This window comes from Setaria viridis, chromosome 3 (genome assembly GCF_005286985.2).
Source record: "Setaria viridis chromosome 3, Setaria_viridis_v4.0, whole genome shotgun sequence".
NCBI lineage: Eukaryota > Viridiplantae > Streptophyta > Magnoliopsida > Poales > Poaceae > Setaria > Setaria viridis.
In genome coordinates, this window is record NC_048265.2 from 8931662 (window position 1) to 8947717 (window position 16056).

General features: G+C 42.0%; 2 protein-coding genes across 2 annotated transcripts; both read left to right on the forward strand.

The window, feature by feature from the left end:
• Window positions 1-66: 66 nt before the first annotated feature.
• Window positions 67-8677, forward strand: LOC117849941 (RNA cytidine acetyltransferase 1). Its single transcript, XM_034731688.2, has 25 exons — window positions 67-444; window positions 564-735; window positions 827-949; window positions 1127-1300; window positions 1503-1613; window positions 1699-1832; window positions 1910-2003; window positions 2078-2176; window positions 2945-3081; window positions 3167-3261; window positions 3365-3488; window positions 3570-3657; window positions 3804-3903; window positions 3989-4041; window positions 4784-4960; window positions 5044-5081; window positions 5484-5568; window positions 6228-6407; window positions 6494-6602; window positions 6763-6832; window positions 6906-7053; window positions 7205-7333; window positions 7426-7551; window positions 7751-7816; window positions 8137-8677. Exons 1-25 carry the CDS (start codon window positions 248-250, stop codon window positions 8380-8382), a joined length of 3075 nt encoding a protein of 1024 aa, XP_034587579.1. The 5' UTR covers window positions 67-247; the 3' UTR covers window positions 8383-8677.
• Window positions 8678-9974: 1297 nt separating this feature from the next.
• LOC117850390 (protein REDUCED WALL ACETYLATION 3) lies at window positions 9975-15443 on the forward strand. Its single transcript, XM_034732215.2, has 16 exons — window positions 9975-10264; window positions 11078-11169; window positions 11381-11509; window positions 11598-11654; window positions 11739-11811; window positions 12048-12206; window positions 12682-12831; window positions 12957-13212; window positions 13312-13433; window positions 13604-13690; window positions 13811-13899; window positions 14004-14066; window positions 14155-14211; window positions 14549-14645; window positions 14723-14881; window positions 14983-15443. The coding sequence occupies exons 1-15, from the start codon at window positions 10232-10234 to the stop codon at window positions 14879-14881; spliced, it is 1623 nt and encodes a 540-aa protein (XP_034588106.1). The 5' UTR covers window positions 9975-10231; the 3' UTR covers window positions 14983-15443.
• The last annotated feature ends 613 nt before the right edge of the window (window positions 15444-16056 follow it).

Consider the following 16056-nt stretch of genomic DNA (forward strand, 5'->3'; position numbering starts at 1 on the left):
CCCAATCAACAGCCCAGTACAATGATCCCTATATTGGAACTAGGCAATCTTAACCGTCGAAGCAGCAGCCCCCATCCCGCCGTCCGTCCACTCTACCATCCCCTTCTCCATCCTCCCGCCCCCGCCGCTTTCACCGATCCACGCCGGCGTCCGCGAAGCAAAACCCTAGCTAAAACCCCCACTGCCACACCAACCCGACCCCGGGAAGCAGCCGCCGCCGGCGCAGTCGGATAGAAGCGGCGGCACGATGAGGAAGAAGGTGGACGAGCGCATCCGCACGCTGATCGAGAACGGCGTGCGGCAGCGGCAGCGCTCCATGTTCGTCATCGTCGGCGACAAGTCGCGCGACCAGATTGTCAACCTCAACTACATGCTCTCCAAGTCCCGCGTGAAGTCGCGGCCCTCCGTCCTGTGGTGCTACCGCGACAAGCTCGAGATCAGCAGGTAATGCCCTTGCACCTGCTGCTTCTTCCGACGCCGCCGCACGCTTGCTTGCTGTTTCGGCTGGTGAATTGGTCGGTTCTGTATTACTTACTTGTCCCGGATTTCATCTTGTGCCGTAGCCACAAGAAGAAGCGCGCCAAGCAGATCAAGAAGCTCATGCAGAGGGGGCTCATGGACCCCGAGAAGGCCGACCCGTTCTCCCTCTTTCTGGAGACCTCGGACATCACATACTGCCTCTACAGGGACTCTGAGAGGGTCCTTGGCAACACGTTTGGCATGTGCATACTGCAGGTCTCGCCTCAAGCTGAAGCGTTGACTTGCAATTGGGATTGTCGTCCTGGCTTGCTTGTTGCTGAATCTTCTTTTGTTGCTGCTGCTTTAGGACTTCGAGGCGCTGACGCCCAACCTTCTCGCACGGACCATTGAGACAGTTGAGGGTGGTGGTTTGATCATTCTGCTGCTCCGTTCATTGTCCTCGCTTACCAGCCTTTATACAATGGTCATGGTGAGCTTCATTTCTCCTCTACATTTTCAATTTCTCTCACCCATAAATTTTCAATTAAAATGAACTGGATAGTGTTTTATGTTTTTGGTTATGATGATGTCCTTGTAGAACTTCTATACTCCCTGTCCCATTTGTGCTGAATTAGACTTTTGAGTTGGGCTCTTCCTGTGCCAACAGGATGTCCATGAAAGGTTTCGAACAGAGTCTCATACTCAACCAGCCGCGAGGTTCAATGAGAGGTTCTTGCTGTCCATAGCATCATGCAAAGCATGTGTTGTGATGGATGATGAACTTAACATTTTGCCGATATCATCTCACATGAAATTCATACAACCAGTTACAAACAATGAGGTATGTGTGCTTAATTCCATTTCCTTTATTAGTATGTGAAGCATTTTGTTGTTTAAATTGTCATTCTAATAAGACCTTTTCTCTGGTCTCCTGTGCATGCATCTGCTGAGGTTTCCAAATTTTTCTGAATCTTCGAGATTTTGTTTCTGTAATTCAGATCATTTGATTCCTCTGTAATGTACATATTTTACCATGTGACTAGGATTCTGAGGGATTGTCAAAACGGGAGAGGCAGTTAAAAGACCTCAAGGATCAACTTCGCGAAGACTTCCCTGTTGGTCCTTTGATTGGCAAGTGCTGCACATTGGATCAGGTGCAATTTGATGCTAATGTTGTCAATATTCTCACCAAAAAATAATTTTCTCGTGTCATATGTTGAAACTTAAAGTCACTTACAGGGTAATGCTGTCATCAACTTCCTTGACTCTGTTTTGGATAAAAACCTGAGGAATACGGTTGCCTTGCTTGCTGCTCGTGGACGTGGTAAATCAGCAGCCCTTGGTCTTGCCATTGCAGGAGCTATAGCAGCTGGGTAAAGCTGAACCTGTTGAAATCCATTATTTAGTTGAAAGTGCTAATCTTATTAGTGCTAACCATTTGACTTCTTAGGTACTCAAATATATTTGTCACCGCTCCAAGTCCAGAGAACTTGAAGACTCTGTTTGATTTTGTGTGCAAGGGAATAAATGCATTGGAGTACAAGGTGCTTTTCTATTATCTGGTTTTGTTGTTAAAGTGTAACTGTGTGTTCATAATTCTTGATTTTTCCTTTTTCAGGAGCATTTGCACTATGACGTGGTGAAGAGTGCAGATCCGGAACTCAAGAAAGCAACGATTCAAATAAATGTATATAAACAACATCGTCAGACAATCCAGGTAACTTGCTGCCAACCCTACCATTTCAGTTTTAGTCCTATTTGGAGCATCCAGGATGACGCTTCTGGCAGAAGCTCACTTCGAGAGTTGGAGGGTGACTTCAGCATATGTATACAAAAGAGTCTTAGGCTTCCTGTGAAACTTTAGGAGTTGTATTCCATTTCGGAGGTCTTCAATATCTTACTTAGTCTCATTTCCTCAGAGAGTGCAAAAACCAATTACTTCTCAAGACGCTAGCAATAGTAACTGAGCAAGAGAAATGCACATTTTTAATTAGTGAGATGATGATAATAATGGGTACTAGAGGTGTTTCCATTATTAATTGTTGGAGAAAGGCAAAGAACAATCAACATAAGCCTATGCAGTTTATTGGATGGTTAGGTGTGAACATACACTCTGGTGGGTGGGTGTAGAACAGAAAGCAATTGATGTTTTTACTGTAGCAATTTAATCTTTGGTTACCTGCTGCCTGTTGGAGATTATGGTTTTCCTATACTATCTGCTTTATTCATTTGGCAATTAATAATGTAAAAAATGCTTGTATCATCTTATATGTCAACTTGAACAATTTATCACTGTGGAGGAAGAAACGTGTATCCTATCACTGCATTGTTTTGGGTTTCATTTCATTCCAAGGGAAATATGTATCATCCTTGAAGTTTATATTTTCCCTATCCACTTGAATATGTATTTATGAAGATACCCATTTTGGAACTCACTTTGCTTAATATCAATGTACCTTGTTCTTAGAGTTGCTAATGTTTGCAGTATCTGAAACCACATGATCATGGAAAGCTTTCTCAAGTTGAACTCCTTGTTATTGATGAAGCTGCTGCCATTCCATTGCCAATTGTTAAGTCCATGCTTGGTCCATACCTTGTTTTCCTGTCTTCCACTGTCAATGGGTATGTTTGTTTTCAGTTACTAATAATGTGGTACCATAAGTCACAGGGGTCGGGGGTAATCGATGAGGATTGTTTTGTGTTGAAGGTATGAAGGAACAGGGCGATCATTGTCTTTGAAGCTTCTCCAGCAATTAGAATCCCAAAGCCAACCATCTGCGCAATCTAATGGATCTAATTCCAGTAAGAGTTGTTTAAGTTTTCAGTTTTAATGGACTAATTTTGGAAGAATCTTCCATGTTTCTTGTTGTTTTGCATTTATTGTCTGCTTTATTTTATCCTGTAGGTAGGGTGTTTAAGAAAATTGAATTGAACGAGTCAATTAGATATGCCTCTGGTGACCCTATTGAGACATGGCTTAATGACTTACTTTGTTTGGACCTTGCAAACTCCATTCCGAATATCAGTAGGTGAGCATCATCCAAATACCCCCTCTTTTTACCGTGTCAAGTTTGTAGCATGCCTAACAAAGAATTCTGGTTCCTTCTTAGGCTACCTCACCCAAAAGAATGTGATCTGTATTATGTCAACCGGGACACACTTTTCTCATACCACAAGGAGAGTGAGATATTTTTACAGGTACAGATCAATTATGCTTCGGTTTGCTCTCTCCCTTCATATATTTGAGAAATTAGCTTGCTGATACTTAAAAGAAATTATATATAAACTGAAGGGGAATGCGTTTCATCTTCCTAAATGGATAGTGGTCTCCTTGATATTTTCAGCGGATGATGGCACTTTATGTTGCTTCCCACTACAAAAATTCACCTAATGACTTGCAATTAATGGCGGATGCACCGGCCCATCATTTGTTTGTATTGCTTGGTATGGAATGACCCTCCTGAACTAATTACCTTTTCGGTATGGTAATATTATTATGCAGTACTTATATTTGTTCTTTGTTTGGCAGGCCCTGTTGATGAGTCCAAAAACCAGCTCCCAGATATTCTGTGTGTAATCCAGGTGCCAATACACATACTTGAGTTAATTTTGTAGGAGCCTATTTTGAAATTTGCTCCTGATTCTTCTTCTCATTGGTATCTTTGGTACTTCGATTGCACAGCACTGGATCACATGAAACAATTTTACATAAATACATAATGTATTTGTCCAGACACCAAATGCAGCAATATTTAGGTTTTTTTTATACATTTACCCCCAAATCCTCCAGGTCGAAATACACCTACTTTATTGACCTAATTGACTTTTCTTTGAGTTAATTTCCTGTGGACTCAAATTTCTGCACATATCAACCTAGTCCTAGAACCTTTCAAGCAATGTTCATTTCCCTTTATCAGTGTGTTTTTTTGGGAAAAAAGGTGGCGTGTTTGCTGTATTGCAAATCCATATCCGTATTGGGGTATCTAGTTGTGGAATGTTGTCTCTGCTATCTTGTGCTTGATCTATTTAGTCCTTTGTTTGCTGGTAATTATTTAAGCCCATTGTGTACATGGGAACTTGTCAAATGATTGCTAGTCTTAAAATTGGTAATGAGAACTAGCATTCTAAGCTGTTGGATTCAATCTAAGAATCTAATCAATCACGAAAGCCACTTACAGTTTTCATATTCCACCTGGATCTACACCATTCCAGCTTGATCTTGTTCTTGAGACTGCTTAGTGGTCTACTTTAAGGTTATTTCATACTAGATTCGCCTTGTAATTCTCAAATATTAGATATGTATGATTGTAATTTGTATTTTCAGGTTTGTTTGGAAGGACAAATATCTCGAAAGTCGGCTATGAAAAGCTTGAGCGAGGGTCGTGCACCTTCTGGTGATCAAATACCTTGGAAATTTTGTGAACAGTTCCAAGACAATGTATTTCCTAGTCTCTCAGGAGCTCGGATAGTGCGAATTGCTGTCCATCCTAGTGCCTTGAGGGTACATTCTTTTACCCATATTTGACTTGGTTTGCGTACGTTAACATCATTCTATATATCCTAAATGTTCGTCGCCTAATGCAGCTTGGGTATGGTTCAGCTGCCGTGGACCTTCTAACAAGGTATTCTTCTTTACAGCGATTTAATTTGCATCTGTATGGCATATATGATTATTGGTGCTTTATCATGATTCTAAAATATACTCTTCTTGACACTGATTTAGTTTGCATCTGTACGGCATATAGGCATTATTGGTGACCTGCTTCTGGTTCTAAAACAAACACAACCCCTACAGTCTTCAACCATAGTTGTGATATACAATCCTCCCTAATTTCCTGTAGTTTGTTCTCCAACCATAGCGCACTTGTTCACATGCACATTTTTGCGCAGAAGCATTTCTGGGAAATATATTTATATCGTCATTTATTTGTTATTTTATGAAAAGGGCCGATAACTGAACTAAGAATGCAACTTTTATAGCCGTTCCCATTTTATTTGACCAGTATTTCTTTTTTTCATTGAAGGTACTATGAAGGGCAAATGACACTATTTGCTGATGATGAGGAAACTGAAGAGCCTGAAGTGAAGATTACTGAAGCTGCAGAGAAGGTTCGAACTTACAACTGTATTTACTCAATTATTCATTTTAATGTCTTCATTAAAAAAGTTTTAAATAGCTGGAACTAGGCAACTAGCACAAGTTTACCAAAAAAATTAGGTACATTTCACATACTTGCTATTATGCTTGCTAATCTAGTTTCGATGTTTGCAAACTGTATGATCCTAATTCGGGAAAATTATATCTAATACACATTAGTATTACAGCTAATGCATTGCGTAGAAAAAGAAACCTGTTTTCTTTTGTCTATCGTTTAGTCTGGAGTATATGATTGTTTACCAGGTGCTATAGCTATTGGGACATGTTTTTTTTGCTTGGGGTATATTTGGTTATATACAGTCATACAGTATTTGTCCATATTTATGTCAAATTTCATCCTCAAATTTGAGTTAAACAATGCACTTGATGAATGACCTCAATTATCTATTGAATTTGTTGTATATTGCCTAGTGAATACATGATTGCTGAATTTGTTATATGATGTATAGATGCATTGAGTATTTAGCGTTGCATATATGCTTCTGTTTAATTATACTACCAATTATAACATTATTGGTATTAATATGTTATCACTGAGTTTTTAATGACATTGGCACATTGCTTATCTTTAGGGGGATAACAACTTTCAACTTGGTCTATGTTGTTTCAGGCTTCGCTGCTAGAAGAGAACATAAAACCTAGGGCAAATCTTCCGCCACTCCTTGTTCATCTTCGTGAACGTCGTCCTGAGAAGCTCCATTACCTTGGTGTATCTTTTGGACTGACACAAGAGCTTTTCCGCTTTTGGCGGAAGCACAACTTTTATCCATTCTATGTGGGCCAGATTCAAGTAATGATATCTAACCTGACCTGCCATAGCAGACCGACTGTTCTTGTCTCATCTTGACTTGTGCTTATTGCTATTTCTTTTTTCAGAGTGCTGTTACTGGTGAGCATACCTGTATGGTTCTGAGGCCATTAAATAGTGATGACATCGAAGTTAGCGAGTCAAACAAATGTGGATTTTTGGATCCGTTTTATCAAGGTACGAAATTCTTCCTTGCTCTGTTCGATATTGTTTGCATTTCTAACTGAAACTGGTTAGTACGCTTCACCTCAAATTCAATATTTATGTGGGTTCTAATCTTCCTAATCTGTTTAAGGCTTATTTTGGCGCACTAACTAAATTTCAAAGCTATATTCAGATTTCAGACAAAGATTCAGGCGGCTTTTGGGAACTTCTTTCCGGCATCTCAATTTTAAACTTGCGATGAGGTATGAACTTTCAAACTATGTTGGCACAGTGAATTTGGCTGTATTCTAATTTTCTGTTTGGTCTATTTTCTAGTGTCTTGGCTTCGAAGATTGATTATTCAAACCATGAACCTTCAGAATATGGTAACAATAGCGCATCAAAGTTGTTGGGAGACACGCTATCACCACATGACATGAAGCGGTTAGAAGCATATTCCAACAACTTAGTTGATTATCATCTGGTAAGACCCAGAAATGCAACTATCTAATCCAGAAGATCAAGTGTATGCAGTTTTAATGCATGTGCAGAATATATTCTTCTGGAGTGGTGTAAAGATATCTGCACTATGCATCTAAGACACTAATCCCAATTTAATGCCCTTGGTATTGCAGATTCTGGATCTTGTCCCCATCCTTGCACACCAGTATTTTTCGGAGAAGCTTCCTGTATCATTACATGGTGCCCAAGCTGCTGTTTTGTTCTGTATGGGTCTGCAGGACAAAGACGTAGGCACTGTAAAGGTTAGCTCAGGTTTAATTGCAAGCAAGTCTAGAGTACTTAACATTCTCATCAAGATTATTCACAACTGTTATCTTAATTTCTATACTCACAGGAAGAACTGGGGATAGAAAGGGAACAAGTTCTGTCTAACTTCATCAAGACAATGAAGAAGTTATATGGTTACCTTCATAAGATCGCAGGAAAAGAAATTGAAGCAACCTTACCTCGACTGAAGGAGGTAAGCAAATACATTTAGTTTCATAGTGTAAACTTCAAAATTCCAGGTAATAATTCCATGCTCTATTGGCATGCTAGCTGGTACGAATTACTGTGACCGCATGGAATTTGTATGGTCATACTCTGGAAAACGCTTTTTCCCCTCCTTTGTTTCTTAAAAAATTCATGCTTTGATTTCATGCTATTTTTGCTACTCCCAGATTGAAATGCCCCCTCTTAGCAAATCGATGGATGAGGATCTTGCAGAAGCAGCCAAGGAAGTAGAGGTGAGAGTTCAAACCATCATCAATTAATACTTTAAATTCCATGAACCATCAGGGCACACTAATTAGATGATAAACACATTGATACTATAATTAGGTAGAAGAGCAAGATTCTTGTTTCTTTTTTTCAAGAATTCAGTGGAGAGCCAGATTCTGGCTGTCATTAAGCAGAAACTTGATTCCAGCCCAGTATAGCCACAACTGTGTACAATTTTGATCTATCTATATATAGAGGCAATCTTGTGATAGTGTCAGGAAGTGGGGTTTTCCCTGGCCGGTCTGCTTATTGACACTTCTGCTAATGTTTTACGGGCAAAACACAGGAAAAGAGAAGAGCCGCAAATGAAGCCCCTGTGGACCCAAAAATTCTGCAGAAGTATGCAATTGATAATAATGACAATGAAATGGAGGAGGCCCTGAAGAGTGCCAAGGTGTCTGCAAGCGGCATTATCAGCGTGAAGTCCAACAAAACAAAGGCAGACAAGAAAGAGAAGCACAAGGAAATGGGCAAATCAAAGAGGAAAGGAACTGATGGTGGCAGGTCCGAATCGAAAAAGAAGAGGTCTTAAGGTATCCCTTGAAGTTGGGTCTGTCAAACAATTGACCCTTCCGTATTGTTGGAATCGACCCTTCCTGGAAACTGCAAGGATGCTTTGATCTGAAAGAAAAGGAGACGATGAGCAGCGTTGGGTTGAATGTGGCCAATTTTTCTGGCTGCTCGCTACAATTTTGATGTAACATTTCACGTTTTAGAACATAGCTTTTGCTGTATCTTCTGTCCAGTTCATTTTTGTTGGAGAAACGAAGCAACATACTGCTTCGTAGTTTGATCAACTGCTGATGTTATATTATAGTGTTATTCTAGATGCTTTTGCTTTGCTAATTTCTGGGGATGCGGGGGGCGCAAGCGGGCTTGTATGTGCACGAAACCTGCAAGAAATGACCTATTTGTGGATTCGCGGATAAAACCTACTTGCGCGGGAAGTGCTTTTTGAACTGATGAACCTGCGGTGTGGTGCGGTTCGACGAATTGCTGACATTACCTGACGTCAAAATTCAAGAACAGAGGAAGGGAAAAAAATCTTTCCCTTCGGTGGATCTGTATAATTTCCGATGGCTATACTGGGAATTGGTCCAACATAGTCAGGCCTCCACTGCTTACTTAAAGAGTCGCTTGCAACCTGCTAGCGCTTACTGCTGCTAACTGGAAACAGCAAGAGGGCATCTACTCATTCGAGCCGCTTGACTTGAAAATTCCACTGTACTCAACCTGCTAGTAGAGTAGATCGGTTATTGCATAGAGCCATCCCTGGTAACCGGATTACCGGAGGTCAAGCGGCAACAATGCACAACGACATGGCACTTAATCGAGATGCGAGAGGAACACGTCGATCTAGCGATCACTTGAAGAAGTGGCAACGGTGCACTGTCGTTGGATCTCACAACATGTAGCTAACAAATCCGTGAAATGCTCAGGCCTAATAGAAAGGCACCCAAACCTTTTTGTGCGGAAATGACAGATTACTTATGGAAAATATCCATGAAAATCATGTCGCCCTCTCTCATGTATCAAAAGAATTACTCTTCTATAAAGCCCAAAGGACCAACATGCACCATCAACCTATCATTCCCCTTTTCCACCAAGCAATAAAATACCCTTGTCCTTGGACACCACCACTTCACCAAACGCCACAGCCCTCAAAATTAACCAACCAATAATCAATCGTGCACCAGCAGCTCCTGAATTCGACCCCCGTTGGTGCACCAGCAAGCAGTTTGTGACCATTCTATGAGCCTGCCTACCGTTACACACCCAAGCAGACGCGGAAAGGGAGGCCGCGTTCCTGTCGAAAACGTAAAGAACGGGAGCTCGAGCACACGAGCACGACGACGACAGGGTCTGCCGTCTGCCGGTCTGGTCTCTGAAAACTCTGAAAAACTCGCCGAAAAAATGCGACGATGAGGAAGCGAGCGAGCGAGCGAAGGGTGGCACCAAACGCAACCACCACGATCCCGTCAACCCAACCAACCAACATCCAACAAAGCGCTGCGCCCTTTTCCGGCTTTCCCCCCATCATTTCCCACGTCCTCCCCGCCCGCCCCCGACCGCGACCAGCCACCGTCTCGCCCGCCCCGCCTCGCCCCGGCGGTTGCTTCAGATCTCCTCTTCCCCCCCACCCCGAGCGCCCAGCGCGGCAGCAGCGCCAACCCGCGCGCCATTGCACGCGCGCGTATATAAATCCTATCCCCATCGCTCTCCCCCACCCGCCCCGCCCCCCTGCTGCGCGTCTGCTCCGCGCGCCATGATCTGATTCCCGGCGGTGGGCTCGGTCGGTGAGGCTGCTGCTGTCCTCTGGATCTGGGGGTGATCGGTCGCAAGCCGAGTCGGGGGGAGGAGCGGGATCTCGGGCGCACGGAATGGAGGTCTTCGGCCCCGTCACGCCCGGACAGGTGTGCGCGCGCGCCAAATTCTCTGCTCGCCGCCTGCTGTTTTGCTTTCGCTTCGTTAACGTCAGTAGTTACTGAGATCTAGCCGAGCTTAGTTCGTTGGTTTGCTTTGCTCTCGGGAGTAGCTGCGCCGTGTGCGAGTGCAATTTGAATTTGAGTTCTAGCACGACCGAATTTGGCGAGATTGTTCGAAATTTCCCAGTTCGTGTACATGGGGGCGGTTCTGAAGTACAAGCAGCAGCGGGCTCCTGTGTGTGGAGTAGTTGCAGTTTTAATGCCATGGTTTAAGGTAGCTCCAAGGTTCCATTTCCAGCCTTCCAGGGATAATTTAGTGCCCACTAACTAAACCGTGCTCCGGCACATGAGTCCCCGTACCTAACAAGTTTGGTGGGTGGACTTCTGCTACTTGGAGGTTTCGTAGCATTGAAGTTGTCTGCTGATTATGACTTGCACGAAGCATAATTCGTGTTCTGTGGTTGTGGTTTTGAATGGGTCCAACGAAGAAACTTGATTTTCATCTTATGCTCCTTCTAATATTTTTATTGTTAGTCATAATGGTTGGCGTTTCAGCTTGACCATGGAAGGAACTTTTACTAATGTTTGAATCACTATATATGTGGAGTTGAGCTGTGATATCGAAAAGCAAGGGGGAAGTAATTTCTCTGCTGAAAACCACTAGGACAGATTTGTCATCATATCAAATCCATTACGCTAGGATATAGGCATTGATGCTTTCTTTTAAGAACTAACTGGTAGCTATGTTTATTCGGGATGGTATCATGGACTTATGGCACTCAATGTTTTGCTTTCTCTCAGGTGTCATTTTTGCTAGGTCTATTCCCTGTCCTCATCGCATGGATCTACTCCGAAATCCTCGAATACAGGAAGTCTTCATCGCATGGGAAAGTGTAAGATTTCTTTCCAGAAACTCTGGTTTTAATTAGCGTTAGTTCCATTGATCTGAATTGGTATATCTCTTTATGCAAAATATCTTAATAAGTAAATGTTCAAGGTCAACTGCATACTGCTATTCCAAATTAGTAAAATCATGGAAAAATTGAAGACCAGTGTTTTAATGTTCTCCTGTAGTCCTGTTATTTACTATTTTGTCATATGCAGTCATTCAGATGCAAATTTGGATAATGGAACCATCAAGGAGGAAGACAAGACGGTATTACTTGAAGGAGGCCAGTTGAAATCACCATCCACAAAGTTCCGGAACTTGTCTACCAAAGCCAATTTGATTCGGTACTGTTTGAAGAGCTAACTCAAGCCATTAGGGTTATAGCACATACAGTTTGTGGATTATTGATGTCTCTGTGATTTTGAGCTGTAGGTTTATAACAATGGACGAATCTTTTCTGCTTGAACACCGTGCTGTACTGAGAGCCATGTAAGATCATTTAGTAATAATGGCAGCCTTCTGGCTATGTGAATATGTGATCATTTGCTGATACTTTTCTGCCCTGTTTTGCAGGGCTGAGTTTGGCATTGTTCTGGTTTATTTTTATATTTGCGACCGGACAAACATATTTCCAGAAAGCAAGAAGGTAATAATGTTACTCCTGCTAGTTACTATTTGACACACAACACTGTAGTAAGTGGTACATGTAAACTGCAGCAGCTATTGATTTACTACATTTTGATTATAGAATGTTTCTGATCGCTGATTCGCTGAAGATTGCCCCTAGTCACTTCTAGTTTAATAATATACTATGACCTGTTTCTTACATGTTCTTCATGTCTTTTACTTGCATTGTAATCCTTTTTTTTTTGTCTTTGACAGAGCTACAACCGTGATCTGTTCCTGTTTCTGTACATTCTTCTTATCATAGCATCAGCGCTTACCTCACTTAAGAAGCACCATGAAAAATCAGCATTTACCGGAAAGTCCATACTCTATCTTAATCGGCACCAAACTGAGGAATGGAAAGGGTGGATGCAGGTTAGTGATATTACCTCACTTCTCTACTTTTCTTGACAATGTAATGTTTAGGTATCTATATCATTAGAGATTTGAAAGATCACAAGTATGATTACACGTAAATGCACTTGTTAGACATTGATATTTTGTACGACATGTATGTTGTGTCTTCTGGTTTTCCTTTATTAGTGATTCTGCATCTTGTGCTACATAGATAGTGTATTCATTGTTGGGATGTTCCTTCTGTTGTTCTCCAGTCACAACTGATGTTATGCATACAGATTTCTCTTGGAAGTTTTCATATCGCTGGAGCACTTTTATTGTGATAACTAGTGCAATAACTTTCCTCGCACTTGTTTGTTACAACTACTAAATGCCACTGAAATATAATTACTCCAGTAGTGTTTTTGCATTCTTTTTTTGGCTTGTCTCACAGGTATTGTATTAATTCACTCCGGCTGCAAGAGTGTACTGATTGTTGATTCTGTGTTTCCAGGTCTTATTCCTGATGTACCACTATTTTGCTGCCTCAGAAATATACAATGCAATTCGTGTGTTCATTGCTTGCTATGTCTGGATGACTGGATTTGGGAACTTCTCATATTACTATATCAAGAAAGATTTTAGTATTGCAAGATTTGCTCAGGTACCTAAGCTACCTCAATCTTAGTTTCCGCTATGTTCTGAACTTCTAATGAGTTTAAGTCTCCTTTCCCCCCCTTGTTATCACCCTTTTTAAATAGTGGACCAATAACTATACTTTTCGTGCAGATGATGTGGAGGCTAAATTTCTTTGTGGCATTCTGTTGCATTGTCCTTGACAATGATCTCATGCTCTACTATATCTGTCCAATGCACACACTATTTACTCTTATGGTTTACGGAGCACTTGGTCTGTTTAACAAATACAACGAGATACCATCAGTCATGGCTATTAAGATTGCTTGCTGCTTCTTGTCTGTAATTTTGATATGGGAAATTCCTGGGGTATTTGAACTATTGTGGGCCCCCTTTACATTCCTACTAGGTAAGCTATTGTTATAATTTTGTATGGCATTGTCCTTCTCAGTCATGTTTCAGGAGTTCAGGGCCAACCATAAATATTTATGTATCTTTTTTTGTCCAGGCTATAAAGATCCATCACCTGCTAAGGCACACCTACCCCTTCTACATGAGTGGCATTTCCGATCTGGCCTTGATCGATATATATGGATTATTGGAATGATTTATGCTTACTTCCACCCTAATGTAAGTATTTCAGATATGGATCTATGTTACCCTGCTCTCCCTCTCATGCTGCATCTTAGATGTTATAGGTTGTGTCAATACATTTCTTCCTCAATCTCTCTATTCCTTAAGCATTCATTTCTTTTGTTGAGCTCATGTTAATGTAACATAGAACCTTTTATCCTACACAGGTTGAAAGATGGATGGAGAAGCTGGAAGAATCTGAGACTAAGGTTAGATTATCAATCAAGGGAACCATCGTGACTCTTTCAGTGATGGTAAGTTCCACTATCTCTTACATTTGTTGTTGTGCCAACTAGGTTGAATTTCTTTAACTCAACACCACTGTGTTAACTTCAAAATTCTGTACTAACTAGGTGTTCTGTTTCTTCTCCTAGGCTGGTTACCTGTGGTATGAATATATATACAAGCTAGACAAAGTTACATACAACAAGTACCATCCCTACACGTCATGGATCCCTATAACGTACGTATAAGAAAATGTTGACATTTATTTAATCAATGTGGCATACTGGCATGTGGCATCAATTTGCTCCATTGCAGTTGACGGAGAACTTTTGTTTCTGACAGTGCTTATATCTGCCTGCGCAATTGCACCCAGCAGTTGAGGAGTGCCTCTTTGGCTCTTTTCGCGTAAGCATTAAAATTTCTACTACCTACATCATTCAGATGTTTGGTTAACTTACTTCGTCTTTAAATATTTAAACTATATTTTTGACAGATGGCTTGGCAAGATTACACTGGAGACTTATATTTCTCAGATCCACATTTGGCTTAGGTATGATCTGAGTCTGAGGTGTTCTAGATATATTGCTTTTTTTCCCCTAATTACTGAAGGTACTTCCTGTTCGCTAGTGCTGTAACAAGTACTACCTCTGTTCGTAAATATATGGCGTTTAGCACAAGCAAATTACTTTCTGTTCGCTTGAACTAATTTGCTTGTCGTAAACAACATATATTCAAGAACAGAGGGAGGAACATATATTCCTATAGCATGTTGGATATAATATAAGGTTAAGATTAGAACAAATCAAAAGTGGTCGAATTGATTTTTCTTTAATATAGCAGGTCTTTTGCTTTTTTTGGGTCACACTCTAACCAAGCTTCTTTTGCAGGTCTAGCATGCCAAATGGACAGCCAAAATGGCTTCTTTGTTTCATACCAGATTATCCTATGCTTAACTTCATGCTTACAACTGCGATCTATCTTCTTGTAAGTTTACCAACTTCAAAGCCATTTCATTCAACACTCATAAAAAAAGGATCCTCATTTCACGATCTATACTGCAGCTGTCATACCGTGTGTTTGAGATCACAAATGTCTTGAAGGGGGCATTTATCCCCAGTAGGGATAACAATCGTCTATACCAAAATTTTGTTGCTGGGATCGCCATCTCAGTGTGCCTGTATTTCTGCTCACTTATTCTTCTGAAGATTCCTGTTGTATAGGTAACATCTAGAACTCACTATACTTGAAGCTCTATATTCTGTCAGTCCCAATACCAAGCAATTTTTTGAAGTGTAACTCCGATAGGGTACTGCATTTACAGGGATGAAGATATACCAAATGAAGCAATCTTGGTAGAAAGGTCGCTTCTGCAAGATGTTTGATTGATAGGATGTTTTAGCTCTGGCCACGTTTCCCGTTTGCATCAGGAGAATAGTCGGAATACCTGAAGCTGCTGCTCGTCCGAACAACTGGGACATTGAACTGCCAGAGGCTGCAGATATAGAAGTCCAAATTTTGATCTTTTTGTTCGTTGAAAACATTGTACACAATTAGGCAAACCCGTGCATTCTTTGGAAGTTGTAGCAACTACTAGCGTATGTTGATACAATACAAGCCTTGTAAGAGTTATCCTGTACAATTGTACCATAGACGGGGCTTTCCTCTTTGTAAAAGGAAAATATACAGGCAGAGCCCACGCATTTCAACTGTAACTAAAATAGTATTCGCATGATACTACATGAGGCGCCCTGAAATTCAAGACTGCTTGGTGCTTTCGGTTCAGTTCTTTGTTCCGTCGCAGATCGATAGCAAGTAACCGAACAACCGACGGCGCATGCAATGCAACAACCTTCGCGAACGCTCACGGAGCCGGCCGCCGATGCCTCCAAGCCGAGTGCGAGCCGTCGCGACGCTGGCAGCAGCCGCACAGCCCAACATGGCAAGGACGCCGTGGCCTGCGGGCAGTTCAACTCCGGTGCTGCAGCTGGGCGCGCGCGGCGGACACATCGCTGACCTTCATCTTCTGCTCGCCGGTCGCCGCATTGCCCATCATCGCCGGTCAGCTTCTCAAGCGGCTGACCCCTGGCAGGCCACGAGGGACGGCGGCTGTGCCGCGCGCGTTTACCGGCCGTCGGCGCCAGCACGCGGCCGCTGGTCGCATCGATGTGTCAGGACCAGCAACCTGATGGGCTCAGCTGATGGGCCCAGCTTTACAATTCACTGCATTCGAGCCTTAAGCGGCCTGCGACTGCGAGTCGCTGGCTGTGTACTGGGCTTGGCTCATTAAACGTATATACTCGCCGTGTGGGTGGTCGGGCGGAGGCGAACAAGAACTAAAACCCTAACAGTATCCTCTTCTTCCTCGTTTCCTCTCCGAGACGGCGCCGCCGGGCTC

Bases quoted from the DNA above. Each gene is read 5' to 3' on its own strand.
- LOC117849941 (XM_034731688.2), top strand. From the start codon at position 248: ATGAGGAAGAAGGTGGACGAGCGCATCCGCACGCTGATCGAGAACGGC. The intron at 1,833-1,909 runs GTAAAGCTGAAC...TTGACTTCTTAG, and splicing joins GCAGGAGCTATAGCAGCTGG to GTACTCAAATATATTTGTCA. The intron at 3,658-3,803 runs GTACAGATCAAT...TGATATTTTCAG, and splicing joins AGAGTGAGATATTTTTACAG to CGGATGATGGCACTTTATGT.
- LOC117850390 (XM_034732215.2), top strand. From the start codon at position 10,232: ATGGAGGTCTTCGGCCCCGTCACGCCCGGACAG. The intron at 12,207-12,681 runs GTTAGTGATATT...CTGTGTTTCCAG, and splicing joins AATGGAAAGGGTGGATGCAG to GTCTTATTCCTGATGTACCA. The intron at 13,691-13,810 runs GTAAGTTCCACT...TTCTTCTCCTAG, and splicing joins TCGTGACTCTTTCAGTGATG to GCTGGTTACCTGTGGTATGA.